At 45.6% G+C, this 19,983-nt stretch overlaps 1 protein-coding gene across 1 annotated transcript; it reads right to left on the bottom strand.

The window, feature by feature from the left end:
• Positions 1-616: 616 nt before the first annotated feature.
• Positions 617-2,830, bottom strand: LOC122943934. The gene is made up of 2 exons (XM_044302074.1): positions 2,385-2,830; positions 617-2,342 (listed from the first exon to the last, which is right to left on the bottom strand). The coding sequence occupies exons 1-2, from the start codon at positions 2,828-2,830 to the stop codon at positions 617-619; spliced, it is 2,172 nt and encodes a 723-aa protein (XP_044158009.1).
• Between the last annotated feature and the right edge of the window lie 17,153 nt (positions 2,831-19,983).

Here is a 19,983-nt window from a genome sequence, read left to right as displayed (position 1 = left end):
TGTGCCGTGAAGATAGACGTATCAATCCCGGAAAGGGATAGAATCCACTTGACCCAGCGAGATAACGTAACACTGGTAACCGGAGCAAACGGGCTGCGAAACGAAATGAATAAGTGGGGGAGAGAAAGAGACCGCAGTGGACGGGTTCTGTCCTCATACTCGCGTAAGCACGCTACAGGACATAGCTGTGGAGAAGTCGGAAAACGGGGGTAAGAGACCGACCGGATACTGGTTTTCGTGCGACGGGAAATGTTAAAGTGGACCCCCTCCGGGGTGAAGGATCTGGCGTCCCAATCCAAAGCACGCACATCCGAAACTCTCTTACAGGAGATTAAACAGAATAAAGTGACCAATTTGGCCGATAACTGACGTAACGACAATAGCTCATTTGAGGGCCAACTGACTAGAAATTGCAAGACATCCGACACATCCCAGGTAGACGAAAACCGTGGCCGAGGTGGTCGGGCCAAACGTGAACCCTTGAGTAAACGACAGACCAGGGGGTGTTGACCCGCTGGACGGCCGTCGACACCGTTGTGTCTGGAGGAAATTGCTGACCTAAAGACATTGATGGTGCGGTAAGCCTTCCCTGCCTCAAAAAGTGAGGATAAAAAGGCTAAGATGGAATTGACAGGGGCCGTAACGGGATCCAGAGTCCGGTCGACGCACCAGCGAGACCAAGAACCCCAGGCGGCTCGATAAGCCCGTCTCGTCCCGGGCGCCCAAGCGCAGTCCAATAAGAACCTAGCTGTTCCTGAAAGTCCAGCGCCTCCTCCTGGACTCCCGATATCTTGCAAGCTAGGAGGCGTAGCGACCCGTTCTGCAGGAGTGGGTGAACTTCTCCTGCAGGCCCTTGGAGTAGTGACACCTGAGTGGGAAGGAGAAACGGAAAGTCCACTAGAAGTTCCAGGATCTGAGGGAACCAGGACTGGGTCCTCCAAAACGGAACAATCAGAACCAGGTTCGCCAACTGCTGACCAACCTGAAGGAGCACTCGTGGAATGAGCGCGAAGGGAGGGAATGCGTACATCAACGCTCCTCCCCAATGTTGAAGCAGAGCGTCCACTGCCTCCGCCAAGGGATCCGGCCTCCAGCTGAAAAACCTGGGCAGTTGGGTATTCAAACGGGAAGCGAAGAGGTCGACTGCAAAGGGACCCCACAGAGAAGAAATAGCAGAAAAAACCGTCTCGTCTAACTTCCAGTCGCTGGAGTCCGATATGTAGCGAGAACTCCAGTCCGCCAGAGTGTTGTGAAGGCCTGGAAGGTACTCGGCCACCACAGAGATGTTCCTGTCGAGACAGAATTCCCAGAAATCCTTCGCCAAATGGGTCAGAACCACCGACCGTGTGCCACCCATACAATTGACGTACCTGACCGCAGATATATTGTCCATGCGGAGCCTGATGGCTGAGCTGACCACACCATTGGCAAAACTGCGAATGGCAAACGACCCTGCTAGGAGTTCCAGGGCGTTGATGTGAAGATGGGATTCTTCTGGAGACCATGGACCGCCCGTGGACACACCACTGCAATGTGCTCCCCATCCGTGCAGGCTCGCATCGGATTCTATGATCAGATCCGGTTGGGGACCCACGATCGCTCTGCCATTCCACACTGACAGGTTGTGGATCCACCATCTCATCTCGTCCGTCGTCTCGGCATCTAATGAGACCAAATCTGCGTAAGAGGCCCCCGACCGAAGGTGAGCAATTTTGAGGCGCTGCAACGCACGATAATGGAGGGGGGCTGGGAAAATGGCCTGTATTGAGGAGGCCAGAAGTCCGATTATCCTTGCCAAATGCCGCAACGACATCTGAGGTAGGCGTAGAGCATGCTTCAACTCCTTGCGGATAGCCTTGACTTTCGAGAGTGGAAGACTGAGGGATAATTCTTCCGAGTTCACCTGGAAACCCAAGAACTCTATGGATCTGGAGGGGGTCAAACAGGATTTCTCCTGGTTGACAATGAACCCCAAGTCGGAAACGAGCGTCACCGTCAAGTGGAGGTGTCTCAACAAGAGAGCCCGTGATTGGACCATGATCAAGATATCGTCCAGGTAGACGATCAGACGAACACCTCTGCTGCGAAGCCAAGCCACCACTGGGCGCATGATCTTGGTAAAGCACCAGGGGGCGGAGGACAGGCCGAACGGAAGGCAGGTGAAGCGCCAGGCCTGACCGTTCCACAGGAACCGCAGCAGGTCTCTTGAAGAGGGGGACACTGGGACCGTGAGATAGGCGTCTTGGAGATCTATCTTGGCCAACCAATCGCCTGGAAGGAGCAGATCCCTCAAAAGATGGATGCCCTCCATCTTGAAATGTCGGTATTGTACAAAATTGTTCAGGGCTTTCAAATTGATCACCGGGCGCATCTGGCCCCCTTTCTTTTGCACCAGGAAAATACTGCTGATGACACCCCCACGATTCTCCGGTGCGCGTTCGATCGCGCCTTTCTGCAGAAGATCCGACAATTCCCTCTGAAATTGGGACCGTGCCGCATAGGACAGTGGTACCGTAGGGGGGGCTGGGATGGAGCTCGGATCGGCAATCAGATCTATTGTGAACCCCTGCACAGTAGAAAGGACCCATTGGTCTGAGGTTATGCCTGACCACACATGAGAAAAGAATCGGAGTCTGCCCCCGACTAAATGGTCTAAAAAAGGAGGGGGACGAAGAACATAACTTACCGAATGGTCGACGGGAGCCTGGATTCCCTCGGAAACCTCGTGACCTGAAGGGAGCGCCTCGTGAGGGAAAAAAGGACGGCTGATGTCTCTGATCCTGGAGGGATGCTCTATAATTAAAGGAGCCTCTGCCGGAACCTCTGGCATGAAAGTTGGAACGGCCGGACAGTCGGCCCCTAGCACTGCCGGCCCTGTTGGAAAAACGCCCTTGAAAGACTCAACGCATCGAAGTCTGGGCTTTATCAAGAGCCGTAAAAGCTCCTACATATTTCCCTAGCTCTTTAATAAAAGAGTCGCCAAAGAGCAACCCCTGGGCGTCCTTGCCCGCTTCAGTCAATGCTAAGTTCGAGAGCTTTGGCTCGATCTTAATTAGTATTGCCTTCCGCCTTTCAATGGCGAGCGAGGTATTGGTATTACCCGCTACGCATATGGCTCGCTGGGCCCAACCTCTCAATTCTATAGGGTCTACCTGGCTACCTGCCGCGATAGCGGACTCAGCCAAATCGAAAATCTTTGCTAAAGGACCTGTAATGTCCAGTAGCTTGTCTTGGACAGCCTTCAAGGGCCGCGTCTAGCCCTTTACGGGGGTTAAACCCCGTCTTCGCCAGAAACTGGACCATCTTTGGATCCACTGATGGCGTCTCGCACACTTTGTGTGGTATTAAAGGACGAGGGCACTCCGCCCGCAACTTATTACGCGATTCCTTACTAAGCGGATTGCGTATGCGAGCCTCCATATACTGCGCCACATGTGTGGCGGGCATCCATTCCGCGGAGCGGGGATGATGCAGCTCCTCGGGGTTAAACAGCGGTTCCCCAGACGGATCCAATAAGAGATCCTCTGCTGATCCCTGTTGTAGTAACGGGGCTTCCGGGTCTAGATTACGAACCGGATCCACAGCAATATCCGCCAAATCGCCCTCCACCTCATCCGTCAATTCATAGACGTTGTCATGAGTCTCCTCCTCTGACTTCCTATCAGAGTCTGACCTAGGCTCAGGTAGAGACCTGGCAGTCTTCCATGCCCGCGTTTTTTCTGCCTGGCGGGTACAAGCTCGTTTACGCGACTGAAGCGCGTTGTCTTGGGATGGGGATGGCCCATCAATCTGAGGTGTTCTGGAGACAATAGGAGGTGGTCCTGGAGGTGGGACCAAAACCTGGGTAGTAGTAGCAGGGCGCGCCATAAGGGCCTGAGATATAGACTGGGTCAATGCAGATGACATCGAACCCATGGCGGTTATAATGGCATTAGATATGGATCTTTGCAGTGCCACCTCATGGTCGTCCGGGTGGATCACCTCGGACCTCCTATCCTGCGCAGGGGAACCCTGATCTACTTGGGGGGCTTCACTAGGGGCCACAGAGGTAACGGAATTCTTTCTGACAGACATGGTGAAGTAGCAAAAGGCAGGGGTTAGTCACCCCGACCGGAGCAGCAAAAATAGCACTAGAGGAGAAAAAGAGAAAAGGGGATAATGAAGCCAGGAATCATAGCCAGCTAGTGGGTAGACGAAATGGAATAAAACAGAACTTACAAGGCTCAAGAGCAGTGGAAAAAGACCGCCAGGAGATGCGCTGTGCAGAGCGGGATGTCCGGTGTGTGCAGAGCGGGGAAACGCACAGGGACGGCGAAATCTCGCGAGATCTCGCCGTCAGTAGCAGCCGAATGCGAAAAAATGCGAAATGCGAAAATATGCGAAAATATGCGAAAAAACGCGCGCGAAATCTCGAACTCGCGAGACTTCGGGCGAGAAGGAGAGGAAGAAGAAGCAGAAAGCGCGCGCAATGGCGGCGCAGTCTGAGGTAACGAGGGACAAGGATGACAGGGCAGAGAAACGGATCACACGGGGGGAAAGCGGGGAAGCCGCAAAAACTGTTATAAGGACAAACCCCTAGGCAGAACGGCCACAGAAGTACCTGAACGAAAAAACATATACATATATATACGTACCCTAGATAAATAAATATATATATATACAGGAGAGAAATATGTATCTACGATAAGAGTCTAATCAGAATCTAATAAAGAAACCGAACGAACCGATAATCCAAGCACATAAAAATACAAATATACCAGACCCTGAGCAATGCCACAGAGCTGGAGAGTACTTATCTGCCTGGTAGCAGCAAAGAAAGAGGAAGAGCTCAGACAGACAAGGAAGGATATACTGGGATAAGGGGGAGGAGTCTGTTACCATGGTTTCTTTTTTGTATACCATTTTCTCTCTTTGCTGCTATGGTAGAAGTAAAGAAAGGTTAAAGCAATAGGAGCCTCCGTGTCTTGTTATAAAATTACAATAACGCACATAGAAAACCTATATACAATGTTAGGGCTGATGCCTATGAACATAAGGGCTCCATGCCGTGAACGGCAAATCGCACAACTTTTTTGCGGTGAGGAGGCACATACAGTAAACCCACTGCAGTACTCCGTAGTGAATGGGTCCGCGATCCGAGATGCACACGACCGGTTCTCGTGTATTGCGGACAGCCATATGCGGGCCACAATACGGCAATGGCATTTTGCATGAGCCCTTACTATGATGTGACGAGCGCTGTTTAGAGATGGGCAGGTGAAAAAATGCTAAACGATCGTTCTATTCAGGCCTGTCTGAGCAAAGCTTTTCACAAGAGCCATGAAAAGACAAAGTAAATGTAATACAGAACTCTTATGGAGAATAATGTGAAATGTCTGGAATATTTACTTCAAATGTGACTAATTTTTTAAACTTTTGTTACTTCTAATATTACCTTTTTAATGCTGTTATAGACAGAGTGCGATTGCATTTGTGTTTTTATGTTATAGACATATGCCTGTCACTTCAGGCCCTGCGAGAGATCTGAGGAGATCAGATAGACTTGCTGCACGCAAGTATCCACATTACCCCGTGACAATGCCCCATACAGATATATGCGCCTCTACATAACAGCACCGGATCCACCACCAGAGCAGGGCTTTATAAAGACCGCCATCTAAAACACCAGTCTTAATAAATTACCCACTTACCAGGAAAGGTTAAAGGACCTTAATATGTATAGCTTGGAAGAAAGACGAGACAGAGGGGATATGATAGAAACTTTTAAATACATAAAGGGAATCAACTCGGTAAAGGAGGAGAGCATTTTTAAAAGAAGAAAAACTACCACAAGAGGACACAGTTTTAAATTAGAGGGGCAAAGGTTTAACCTCTTAAGGACACATGACGTACCGGTACGTCATGATGTCCTGGTACTTAAGGACACATGACGTACCGGTACGTCATGAATGGTTCCGATCACCGCCGCTCGGCGGGCGGTGATCGGAACCCGGTGCCTGCTCAAATCATTGAGCAGGCACCTGGGGCAAATGCGCCGGGGGGTCCTGTGACCCCCCCATGTCGGCGATCGCAGAAAACCGCAGGTCAATTCAGACCTGCGGTTTTCTGCGTTTCCGGGTTATTCGGGTCTCTGAAGACCCGATAACCCGGAACAGGATGGTGATGGTGGTGTGATTTCACTCCACCAATCACCATCCAGCGATCCTGAGTGGTGATGGTGACATCACCACTCAGGATCGCTTTCTGATTGGTCAGTGGGCGGTCCGGCGGCAGATTCAAAAGAGGCAGGCGCTCCTCTCCTCCTCCTTTTGTGTTCCGGAGCCGGAGGAGAGAGGAGCTGCCTGCACGTGTCTGCTGCCGCTGCCTGCACCCGATCTGTGCCCCCAGGACCCGATCTCTGCCACCAGCACCCCCCATCAGGTACATAGGGACAGCTAGGGAAAGTTTGGGTTAGGCAGGGAAAAAAAGGGAAAGTTAGTTTTTTTCACTTTTCATTGCATCACCCTAGTTAGGGTGTCTGGGGTCCACAGCACAGCTGTGTGACCCTAGACCCCCCAGGGGTGCTGCCACTTGCCCCCCCCCCCCCCCACACTTTTTTGGGGTGCAGGATTTTTTATTTTTTTTGTGTACGCTGACTGTGGCCGGCACTCTTAGTGTCCGGCCACTGTTAGCGCATCGCACACCCCACCGCTGATCAATTTCGGACGGTTGATCAGCGGTTTTGAATTTTTTTTTCCACATTTTTTGGCCTTTTTTTTAGTCAGTTTATTTTTTTATTTTTTTAGTTTTAGGGTGAGTTCGTGAACACCCGTGCCCCCACACACACGCACACAAAATAAAGAGTTACACACACGCACATATACACGCAGACACACACTCCCCTATGGCCCGCCGGACGTTCTCGGCCGAGGAGGCATACGCCCAGCTTGCCTCCGAATCCGAGAGTCCCAGTGAGGATGAGGATGACCCCACATTCCTGTTGTCATCCGCATCCTCCTCATCATCTAGCGATGATGATGAGCCCCCAAGGCGGCGGAGACGCCGCCAGGCGGAGCAAGGGGACCGCCATGTTAGGGACCCTGTGGCCCAGCCTAGTACGAGCAGCTCTGGGGCTCGTACTGGTTTCCCGGCCCACCAGTTAAATCCACCGGAGCACCCTGCCGGTGAATTTGTCTGGTGTAGCCCAGAGCGATACGAGCCCGTGATTCCTGATTTTGTAGGCCAATCAGGAATCCAGATTTCCACAGTGGGCTACACTGAATATGACTTTTTTCGTCATTTTTTCAGTGACCCACTGGTAAATCTGATGGTGGAGCAGACGAATCTGTACGCCCAACAGTTCGTCGCTCAACACCCGGGCTCCTTTTTGGCCAGGCCCGGTGGCTGGACGCCGGTCAGTGCAGCCGAAATGAGGACATTTTGGGGCCTCGTGCTGCATATGGGCCTGGTCAAGAAACCCAGTGTCAGGCTGTACTGGAGTGGGGACGTCCTATACCAGACCCCACTTTACAGTACAGCCATGACACGCTCCCGGTTTGAGGCCATTCGGAAATGTCTGCATTATTCCGATAATGCAGCATGTCCCCCCCGAGGTGATCCTGCCCATGACCGTCTGTACAAGATACGGCCGGTCATCGATCACTTTGGGGCCAAATTCATGGAGGCCTATGTACCTGGAAGAGAGGTCGCAGTTGATGAGTCTCTCATTGCGTTCAAGGGGAGACTCATTTTCCGCCAGTATGTGCCCACCAAGCGAGCGAGGTATGGCGTGAAGCTATACAAAATTTGTGAGAGTACCTCAGGGTACACTTACAAATTTCGTATATACGAGGGGCGAGATTCCCGGATTCAACCCCCAGAATGTCCCCCCACTCTGGGTGTTACCGGGAAACTTGTGTGGGACCTTATGTTCCCACTGCTGGATAAGGGTTACCACCTTTACGTGGATAACTTTTATACCAGTATCCCCTTGTTCCAGTCCCTTGCCGCCAGATCCACGTTCGCTTGTGGGACCGTGCGGAAAAATCAACGCGGCCTCCCTGTCCTCCCCCTCCAGGTACCTATCCCCAGGGGTGAGACCCGTGCCCTTACCACTGGAAACCTGTTGCTGGTCAGGTATAAGGACAAGAGGGATGTCCTTATGCTGTCCACAATTCATGGTAACGGCATCACCCCTGTCCCTGTGCGAGGTACCGTGGCAACGGTCCTCAAGCCCGATTGTATCGTCGCCTACAATCGGTATATGGGAGGAGTTGATCTCTCTGATCAAGTCCTCAAGCCATATAACGCCATGCGCAAAACCCGGGCATGGTACAAAAAAGTTGCGGTCTACTTGGTGCAGGTTGCCATGTACAACTCTTTTGTACTATCCCGAAGCGCTGGCAGCACAGGGACATTCCTCCAATTCTATGAGGCAGTCCTCAAAGACCTGATCTTTTCGGACCGGGAAAGAGCAGGCCGGAGTACCTCGGGAACTGGAGGCGCCCGGATCGTCCCTGGCCAACACTTTCCAGGTGTGGTCCCCCATACTGGAAAGAAGGGACGAACCCAAAAAAGGTGCAGAGTGTGTCACAGGAGGGGGATACGGAAGGACACCACAACTCAATGTGACACGTGCCCCGATCATCCGGGCCTCTGCATTATTGGTTGCTTCAGGGAGTATCACACTTCCATGGAGTACTAAATTTATATCCCAATTTAGGACTGACATGGGATAAAAAAAAAAAGGGTTCTCAGACTTGAGACACCCAAAAAAACTATAATTTATTAAAAGTAGACATATTAGGTATCGCCGCGTCGGTAATAATCTCCTCTATAAAAATACCCCATGATCCAACCCCCCCAGATTAACACGGTCCAAAAAAAAAAAAAAAAGTGCAAAAAAAGTAGTTTTTTTTGTCACCAAACATAACAAAAAATTTAATAGCAAGCGATCAAAAAGTCATATAGCCCCCAAAATAGTGCCAGAAAAACCGTCCGCTCGTCCCGCAAAAAATGAGCCCCCACATAAGATAATCAGATAAAAAATAAATAAAAAAAATGACACCTAGACTTTAGAGATACCAAAAAAATGTTTGGGTATCAAAAAGGATAATATAGTCAAAAACCTAAATAATTATTAAAAAAAGTAGACTTATTAGGTATCGCCGCGTCCGTAAGAATCTCCTCTATAAAAATATCCCATGACCCAACCCCCCAGATTAACACGGTTAAAAAAAAAAATGAAAACGGTGCCAAAAACTCCATTTTTGGCACTTTTTCATTTCAATCCGTTTTTTTCGGTAACAAAACAAGGGTTAACAACCAAACAAAAGTTAATATTTATTACCCTGATACTGCAGTTTACAGAAATGCCATATTTGTGGTCGTAAACTGCTGTATCAGTAAAAGGGAGGCCGCAAAAGGAAAGGACCGACATGGTTTCTGGAAGGCCGATTTTGATGGCCTTTTTTATTGACACCATGTCCCTTTTGAAGCCCCCCTAGAGTAAAAACTCCCTAAAAGTGACCCCATCTAAGAAACTACACCCCTCAAGGTATTCAAAACTGATTATACAAACTTTATTAACCCTTTAGGTGTTCCTCAACAGTTAATGGCAAATGGAGATGAAATTTCAGAATCTCAATTTTTGGTAACCTTGCCTCACAAAAATGTAATATAGAGCAACCAAAAATCATATGTACCCTAAAAATAGTCCCCCAAATAATGCCACCTTATCCCATAGTTTCCAAAATGGGGTCACTTTTAGGGAGTTTCTACTCCAGGGGTGCATCAGGGGGGTTGAAACAGGACACGGTGTAAATAAACCGGTCCATAAAAATCAGCCCTCCAAAAACCAAACGGCGCACCTTTCCCTCTACGCCCCGCTGTGTGGCCGTACAGTAGTTTACGGCCACATATTGGGTGTTTCTGTAAACGGCAGAGTCAGGGCAATAAAGATACAGTCTTGTTTGGCTGTTAACCCTTGCTTTGTTAGTGGAAAAAATGGGTTAAAATGGAAAATTAGACAAAAAAATCTAATTCTCAAATTTCATCCCCATTTGTCAATAACTCTTGCGCAACACCTAAAGGGTTAACGACGTATATAAAATCAGTTTTGAATACCTTGAGGGGTGTACTTTCTTAGATGGGGTCACTTTTAGGGAGTTTCTACTCCAGGGGTGCATCAGGGGGGTTGAAACAGGACACGGTGTAAATAAACCGGTCCATAAAAATCAGCCCTCCAAAAACCAAACGGCGCACCTTTCACTCTATGCCCCGCTGTGTGGCCGTACAGTAGTTTACGGCCACATATTGGGTGTTTCTGTAAACGGCAGAGTCAGGGCAATAAAGATACAGTCTTGTTTGGCTGTTAACCCTTGCTTTGTTAGTGGAAAAAATGGGTTAAAATGGAAAATTAGACAAAAAAATCTAATTCTCAAATTTCATCCCCATTTGTCAATAACTCTTGCGCAACACCTAAAGGGTTAACGACGTATATAAAACCAGTTTTGAATACCTTGAGGGGTGTACTTTCTTAGATGGGGTCACTTTTAGGGAGTTTCTACTCCAGGGGTGCATCAGGGGGCTTCAAATGGGACATGGTGTAAATAAACCAGTCCATAAAAATCAGCCTTCCAAAAACCATACGGCGCACCTTTCACTCTACGCCCCGCTGTGTGGCCGTACAGTAGTTTACGGCCACATATTGGGTGTTTCTGTAAACGGCAGAGTCAGGGCAATAAAGATACAGTCTTGTTTGGCTGTTAACCCTTGCTTTGTTAGTGGAAAAAATGGGTTAAAATGGAAAATTAGACAAAAAAATCTAATTCTCAAATTTCATCCCCATTTGTCAATAACTCTTGCGCAACACCTAAAGGGTTAACGACGTATATAAAATCAGTTTTGAATACCTTGAGGGGTGTACTTTCTTAGATGGGGTCACTTTTAGGGAGTTTCTACTCCAGGGGTGCATCAGGGGGCTTCAAATGGGACATGGTGTAAATAAACCAGTCCATAAAAATCAGCCTTCCAAAAACCATACGGCGCACCTTTCACTCTACGCCCCGCTGTGTGGCCGTACAGTAGTTTACGGCCACATATTGGGTGTTTCTGTAAACGGCAGAGTCAGGGCAATAAAGATACAGTCTTGTTTGGCTGTTAACCCTTGCTTTGTTAGTGGAAAAAATGGGTTAAAATGGAAAATTAGACAAAAAAATGAAATTCTCAAATTTCTTCCCCATTTGCCAATAACTCTTGTGCAACACCTAAAGGGTTAACGACGTATGTAAAATCAGTTTTGAATACCTTGAGGGGTGTAGTTTCTTAGATGGGGTCATTTTTGGGAGGTTTCTATTATCTAAGCCTCACAATATGACTTCAAACCTGAACTGGTCCATAAAAAGTGGGATTTTGAAGATTTCTGAAAAATTTCAAAATTTGCTTCTAAACTTCTAAGCCTTGTAACATCCCCAAAAAATAAAATATCATTCCCAAAATGCTACAAACATGAAGTAGACATATGGGGAATGTAAAGTCATCACAATTTTTGGGGGTATTACTATGTATTACAGAAGTAGAGAAACTGAAACTTTGAAATTTGCTAATTTTTGCAATTTTGGGGTAAATTAGGTATTATTTTGTGCAAAAAAAATTATTTTTTTGACTTCATTTTACCACTGTCATGAAGTACAATATGTGACGAAAAAACAATCTCAGAACGGCCTGGATAAGTCAAAGCGTTTTAAAGTTATGTGCACTTAAAGTGACACTGGTCAGATTTGCAAAAAATGGCCTGGTCCTTAAGGTGAAATAAGGCTGTGTCCCTATGGGGTTAAAAGTAATATAAGGAAGTATTACTTTACTGAGAGAGTAGTGGATGCATGGAATAACCTTCCTGCAGAAGTGGTAGCTGCAAATACAGTGAAGGAGTTTAAGCATGCATGGGATAGGCATAAGGCTATCCTTCATATAAGATAGGACCAGGGACTATTCATAGGATTCAGATATATTGGGCAGACTAGATGGGCCAAATGGTTCTTATCTGCCGACACATTCTATGTTTCTATGTATATCTTTTTGTGGAACAGACATTTGGATGCGGAAAGCAACGGATCGGTGTGCTTTTGCATTTGTGTGATAAAACATGTCATATACTTGTCTGCAAAGTGCAGACAGCGGACACATTTATGTCCTTGGGTCTGTAAAAAATGCGGATGCAACAAGGACCACTTTGTGCAGACCACAAAATGGATATGGTCATGTGCCCCTTGTGCTCATGGCCAATTATTAGAAGCAATCCGTCCAAGTGTACAAATACAAAGCTATAAAAAGGAGTGGTTATTTTTCTCCCACTTACCACCAAAAACCAGGCAGTCTCACAACAGTATAGTCCTATCACAAGTGCTTCCCTCCGGTGGAAAAAATGCAGGAAAAGACATGCAAAATCAAAAAGAAAGTTAAAGGGAATCTGTAAGCCGTTTTAATCATGCAAAACTGACAGTGCTAGTCAGGGACCATGGACAGCAGGACAAATATCGCCTGCAAAGCTTTTACTGCAACATAATAAAATAAAACCTCACTAGTCGGACGCGATCCTCTGCTGCAAGCTTCCACAAAAACGTTATCACATGCTGCACTGAATTCTGGGCTTTTGCGACTTTTTCGGGTTACTTGTGCAAACATTATGCCGTTTTGCATTTCCACACCCCTCGCTACAGTTTAGAAAAGTGGGTGTGGTTAGCTAATTAGCTAACATCCGGATTTGTATTATTCATCAGTGAGTCTTTTTAAAAAGTAAAAAAAAAATTAAAAAAAAAAAATCACAAACTCACTCCAGTAGGGGGAGTGGGTTAAAAAACGAACAACTATAATTTCCAGATGAAAGGGTTAGGATTAAAGATGCAACAAATTTAACAAGCCATGTGCAACATTATATCAATTTGGTGCAAAGTACTCCAACACAGACACAAGCAAAACTGACTTCAGATATCACCTTCCTGATAAATTCCCCCCTTAGAGAGTAAAAAGAAGCAAGTGAAGAGATGCTGACAGATTGGCGCTAATAGGGTGCATTCTACGTGTCAAGTTTTTATTCTAAAAATAGTAAAAATATAATCCATCTTTTGAATGAGTGCTAATTACTGATAAAAGCATGCAAGAGCACCTGCGTTATATTTGTGTTTTGACAGCAGTTGCTCGTTTTTGGAGTAACACGTATCATCACCTATTTGAGTTGCCAAGTATAAAAATAACGTGGGACGACAAATAATGAAAATTCTTGAAGAAGGATCTGAGACTTTCGCAGATCACAAGTCTGAGCTGCGGATACGTCATTCACTGACACCGTTTGGATAGTTGACAGATCTCGCCATATAGCCGCCCCGCGTCACCATAGCAACTGCAGGGCTCAGCCGAGAGATGAAAGTCGGCATCCCAAGTACTAAGTATATTTCCCAGCCTCAACTACCAATGAACAGAGGGGTCACAGTCATCAGACGACTCCCTAAACCTGCAACACAGGTTTATAAAGCCCATGTGTAATTCCTGCATCTAATATTCCAGAAATTCTAATAATCCACCAATCCGCTGCCAGATAATCTGCAAAATCATAGGAGACAAAGCAGAAGTAACAGTAATAGAACTTGCTAAAAATGTTTGTTTTAGGTTGATTCCCTAAAACCTCTAGACTCTGAGTTCAGTTTTCTTTACACTTTTCAATCCAATAATCCAGAACATCTCACAATCCATCACTGGACAAGTCCCATTAATACTGGATGCCAGTCGTGGATTTCAATTTTTCGTGCCGCCATCAGGTTCCGATTTTGCTCTGTGCTCTTTTGTTAAATTTCTCAAAACATTTCAGACTAAAAATAGAGACATTAAAATAGAAATAAAATAATTTGTAACAATATTTCTGAATCCATATATCACAATGCTTTGCCAATGATCCGTCCCAAAATCTGTCAGAAATACATGAAACAAAACAAAGGAGGAGGGTCTCTGACGCTTCCACATCGCTTCACTTGTGGGATGGAGGAGCAGGAATAAAGTCACTACGGTATAAGAACCGCAGCGCAGGGACAATCTTTTTAGCTGACTTGCAAATCTGCATCCCTTTAATTAGGATGTGACCGTCTCTGGTGCCTCACTGGATGCACCACGGTATCTTGTCTTTTTCTCATTCCGCTCACGTCACAGCCCATCGTTCTGTTCCTGTATATCTGCCCTGTTCCTGACCTTTCCGGCTGGGGTGCACATATCCGCATGGAATCCATGCTAAATGTATTTTTTGCTTGAAGCGGACGTTCATCCTAGCGCAATAGCCAGCCACACAAACTCATAAATCTTGTCAACGAAGATTGCTTGCCTGCCACTTCCAGCACATCATGGCTCACCTGAATGCAGTTTATCTTTGTTTTTCAGCTTGAATCCCTGAACACGAGGTTAATCACTGTGTATCCATGCTTGGGAAAGGCCAGGAGACGCATCCAGTGGCACACACACTATCTATTTTCTCTCTGTAGCTCTCCCTTTCTTTAATAGCCAAGCTTCTGCTCCAGTGAAAGAGAACACAAATAACATTTTTGACAAAAAGACTTCAAGCCTTGAAGAATCTACAATCACCTGCAATAATGTCTGCTTCCTGCTATACGGGTTATATGTGTGAATGGTCAGGAGCAAATACCAGAGAGACAAGCCACGATATGTGGCTACAATCTGTCCATCATTATTGACATTTCACAGGTGTCACAGGCCTGTAGAAGAACATAACGGAGCAAAAGGAGACACCTGAACCCTCCCTCTGTACCTGGGGACAATACCAAAGTGCAGCAGAAAAAACTTCCACCTGTGTTGCAGTATTCAACTGTATCACTGTCCTAAGGATGGCGATACAGTTGAATTTAAGACAGCACCTGTTGATGCCAGCCAGGGTTATAAGTACTTGATGCTGAGAGCGTTATGTGCACATGAGGAGGGCTTGGGCGGCCCTCTGGGCATTGACCCACCAGGAAAATTCCCTGTAGGAGGGTCTTTGGCCAGTCCACCCCTGAGGGACGTACATTCTCAGAATCAGTGAGGTCAGATGATTTTGTTCCATTGCATGCACCATATCCACCAACGGGCAAGCTACTGGACAAAACATTCCCCTTTAAGATGGCACAGCATACCTTATATAATCTAATCACACAACAAGGGACCAAAGAATTGTTTTCCTGACACTGCAATGTGTAGGTTGGGGCACGTTTATTTCTGTACAGAAAAGTTTCAGAGACACAATTTAATTAAGGTTTTTTTTTTTTCGGGACTGCTGTGAAATACCAGAGAGCTGCTGCGTGAACGAGGAGGGTTTTGGGAAATTAATTTGTAGAAGAACATAAAGAGAACAAAATCAGGCGAAATGAATGTGAACTGTCACTTGAAAGTAATTAAAATTTCGCGTAACTCTGCAGCTCGATCGCCATTCTTCCTGCTACACACCAGCCACAAAAAAACAGAAGCAAGTAAAAGTGAACCTGTTCTGAATTCCAGCAGTGGCAGCTCAGCGTGGACTAAAGCGTGTAAACTGTGCACATGCACTAATGCCAGGTTACCTTCTAGCACGTAAAGCTTTGCCTACTGGTGACCAAGATGAACAACTGACACTTCAAGGCGCAGTTCACAGTTTGGAGCATCTGTCATCCTTTCACACTTCCAGTAACACCGCTCTTACTAAAACTAGCTAGCTGGCTTTCATCACAAAACTTCTGCATCAGAATCGGTGTGAGATGGGACTTTCTATAGCTCTGCCGACTGTAACTTCCCTGTGATCCAACACCATCTACTGACAATATCACTCAGCAAAAGTAAAAAAAAAATGACACGGTAGCTCAGCAGAAGCAAGGAGGAAAAAGAAGCTGCACAAGATGGCCGACATGAAGGTCGTAAAGCTTAAGTCATGGGGCACTTTCTGGATCATGTTAATAAAATATACAATCGACGGTTCACCTGACTGAAAATGAGTTGAGCACCAAATAACGCTATCTAAAATATAATCAGAGGTCTCTCACTCGTCTGGTGCCAAAAGACCGACAAAATATGTAAGAAATGCAAAAAATTTAAAATTAAAAAAGAGTGAGTGCCTTAAGGAATATATAAAAAAAAATATTTATGTATAAAATACAATAAACACATGACCACAATAAAAAAAATAAAAATAAAAAAATATGCAACTAAATTTGCAGTCTAGAAATATGCATGTAATTGTGCTGCGGAAATAGCACTCAGGACTGATAAACCGTAAACTACACACAAGGCCTGGTCAGAATGGACTGGGAAGATATTCTGTACACTCGTAAAGCTGAGAATTGGGTAATGTGACCACTCAGAGGTCACCCACTTCAGCGAGTGATCCGTGTCATGGAGGAACAAGTGATATGTATGCGTGGATGCAAATAAGGAATCAATATAAATATGGCACTAAAGGCCAACTAAATGCCTGCTACCGGTTTCCAAAATCTATTATTATTAAAAGGGTTAAGCCACAATTGATGTAAAAAATGAAAATCAGACATCATATGGTATGTGAAAATCTGTTTCTAGCAAAGCTAAAACCAGAGCTGTACCTGACATGGATCCAGAGATCTCCCCATTCATTGCCAAAATTGTTCTACTATATTTAGTAGACGTGTCCTTTCTTCTGCAACTGCCATGGATTTTAACTGAGGATATGGTGGGTGACAGTTGAAGATTTATACAGAGCATGTGCGACCACCTCAGTGAAATGGACGAAGAAATAACGATAAGAACAAAACAGCAGGTGGTGCTATACAGATAGTTTATCGAATAGCTCAGTGGCTATATTTAATGTTTAACTACATAGAATTACAAAAGTATTCATTTTTCGTGGTAGAACCCCTTTAATTACCTTGGAAAGCTAAAGAAAGAGCATCATTCATAAGGCATACTGTAAACTTAGCTAAGCTGAAATCCATAACCTCTAAATGAAACTGGGGGGCAAGATGTACGCTCAGTTTTAAACAGGGCAAGTCAGGATACTTATTATATTGTTTAGCAATGCCAATCAGTGATACATACAGCATCCATGGGGACGCTAGTGGTGTCATTGCCCAGGACTAAAATACTCAGGGGAACATAAATGAAGTTAAATGGCCTGACCCTGATTTCATGCAGTCGCAGATGGTAAAACACGGATCTAATGCTGTAACAGTGGCATTAAAGTCTAAGCTCACACTGGGGAAGTTCACACGATTGCTTTTCCTGCTCGCTGCGTGGCTTTTATGAACCTTCATTTGCTGTTATTTGCAGTACAGACAGTCAGGACTTTCTCAGAAAAGCAGAGCTTTAGAACACAGAGTTTGATGGGGTTCATGGGAGTCGTGGTTTTCTGCCAGTCATCGGCCAGCGCACTGCACACTGCAGCCAAAGGACAGACAGCAAACACAGCAATCCGTCCGTCCTATGACCACTCCATTGTCTCCACCACCTGAGCGTGCAGCCTGTCCCCCGAAATTCTCACCCCTGCCAGAGAGCAATTCAGGCTCTCCTCCTGCTATGTAATTAAACTCTTGTGGCTCGCCTCTCCTGGATCAGCATTATACCTGTTATTAATAAGGAGCTGTAATAAAGTCGTGTGAAGGGAACTCCATGTGCAGGGAAGGTATCTTTATTACATTATTTGGGGGCTGCTGAATAGCAAATAGCATGAAATGTCTTCTGGTGCTGGAAGCGAGTCTGTAAATAAAGCAATTAGCATGTTTAGGAAAATGTTAAAAAAGAAAACATAATCAGAAGGTCAAGTTGCTATAAAAACACTTAAGATGTACAGAAAGCAATAAGGATCCTTTACAAACTCTGGCAACCTTAACACTGTGACGGCGCATGTTCACACTGTGTAGTGCAGGGATGTTCATCCACCTGGACGTCTGGAGTGTGATCCAGCTACAGCTTTGGCTGGCTCCTAAATTAAAAACGTTTTAAAGGGTTATTTCCATCTGGACATTTATGGCACATCCAAAGGACACACCATAAGTTCCCAGAGGTAAAAGTCCCACATCTGGGACCCACTCTTGAGAGCAGGGCCTCATCTTGCGCTGTTGTGAATGGAGAGGTGGACACGCTTACTCGGTTATTTTTGGAAGTCCTAGAGAAGTGAATGGAGAAAGCTTTGAAAGCATGCCCCCCCCCCCATTCCCAGGAGAAGATTCTGAAGATGGGAACAGGTCCAGGAGGTGGGACCCCAATGTGACAGACATTTATAGTAATGTGCATTCTGGAGGGAGCACCCCTTTAGGTACCTGCACATAATACAGCACCAGCAATGCAAATTTTGTTTTGCGAAATTCACAGCACTCAGATTTTACTCTCTGCATTGCAAAGGGTAAAATCCACAGCATTAACTGACGACGTGCAGGAGTTCAAATCCCACCGCAGGTCAAGTTATGTACAGATTACATTGCAGACTTTTTATGCAGCGTGTGGATGAAACTTTGTAAAATCCAATTTACCTTGCTGGTATTGTGATGCGTTACTCGCTTTCCTCAAGCAAATCCATTAAAGGACAATCTGTAGCATATACAGTACCCCACAAGGGAAAAAATCCTACAGAATACCTTTAGCCAAAAATGATTGAAAACCAATCTGTGCTCCTAACTCTGTGCAGTCTCTGTGTACAATCTCTTTCTCTTATAAGATTAGCTTTTTGTGCTCCAGACTCCTCCTGCCTTTGGTTTCTCTGACAGGAAGCAGCTGACACTTTCAGCCATATTGATTTCTCCTGGTGGTCCCCTCAGAGCCCTCCCCTTCCTTCTCACATGATCCCCGGGATCTAGTTACAGGATTTCATCTATTTTCTACCTATCAATTCAATGAGACAAGTTAAAAAGTTTCTTATTCTTAATATGTTGAGAACAAGGAATGGAGGAATCAGTGAGGTAAGGCATAGCTATGTTCTCCTATTTGAAGAACAGATTTTTTTTTAAAAATAATCCAGTATTTTAGGTATCAGTTATGCTCATTTTGCTTTTGTTTAAGCCAGAAGACAGAAAAAAAATTGTTTATGTAGTACCATACTGTACTGTAGAGGGGCGCTACTAGACAATCAGGACGTTCACTTCAGTAATACAGGCCAGCAAAATACTCATGCTGACTAACTAAATCACACAGATGAGCAGTGCCTTTGTATGGCTTTGTATGTTGAAGATGTTTTTAGGTTACAACAGCCCTGGAAAGACCATGAAATATTATGGCCTCGAGCCACTGTAACATGAAGGACCACTGCACCTTCAAAATGAAAATAAAGGGCGCTGCCTGGTGGATTTCTCTTTAAACATGACAGATTATCGATATCTTTAGCCGGGACAACCCCTTTAATTTAAGTATAAGGGAGCTGCCAGGTGAAGTGCTCAGTAAACATGAGGGGGTCATAGGAATCTGCAAAAACGGATCCGTTACAATAATACAACCACGTGCACCTGTCATGAACGGATCAGTTTGTATTATCTGTAACATAGCCAATATTTTCTATTGTGCCAGAATGTGTCAGAGAAAACGGATCCGTCCCCATTGACTTACATTGTGTGCCAGGACAGATCAGTTTGGCTCAGTTTCGTGAAGAGGACACAAAACGCTGCAGGCGGCCTCCAGAGTGGAATGGAGACTGAACGGAGGCAAACTGATACATTCTGAGCGGATCCTTTTCCATTCAGAATGCATTAGGGCAAAAACCGCTTGTGAGAGCCCTGAATGGATCTTACAAATGGAAAGCCAAAACACCAGTGTGAAAGTATCCTAATATGCATTCAATAAAACAGCTGTAAATACAATGTATAGGATTTACCAAGGGCACAAATCTCAGCCAGTCGGCTGAGATACCGGAGACCGGTGTATCCAACCTACAAAGGATCTACATGATTATTAATACTACCGTGTTGTTATCTATACATGTAATTCTATAGCTTTTACTAAAAACAAATATCACCGATATGAAGAAGCCAAAGTCCCAAA

This window comes from Bufo gargarizans, chromosome 7 (assembly GCF_014858855.1).
Source record: "Bufo gargarizans isolate SCDJY-AF-19 chromosome 7, ASM1485885v1, whole genome shotgun sequence".
Lineage (NCBI taxonomy): Eukaryota > Metazoa > Chordata > Amphibia > Anura > Bufonidae > Bufo > Bufo gargarizans.
This window is presented reverse-complemented; position numbering and strand designations above follow the sequence as displayed.

What these genes read in the sequence shown, in the direction of transcription:
- LOC122943934 (XM_044302074.1), bottom strand. Translation starts at nt 2,830, where the DNA reads ATGCCAGAGGTTCCGGCAGAGGCTCCTTTAATTATAGAGCATCCCTCC. An exon ending in AGTATTTTCCTGGTGCAAAA is followed by an intron (nt 2,343 to 2,384) that starts GAAAGGGGGCCA and finishes TTTGAAAGCCCT; the next exon opens with GAACAATTTTGTACAATACC.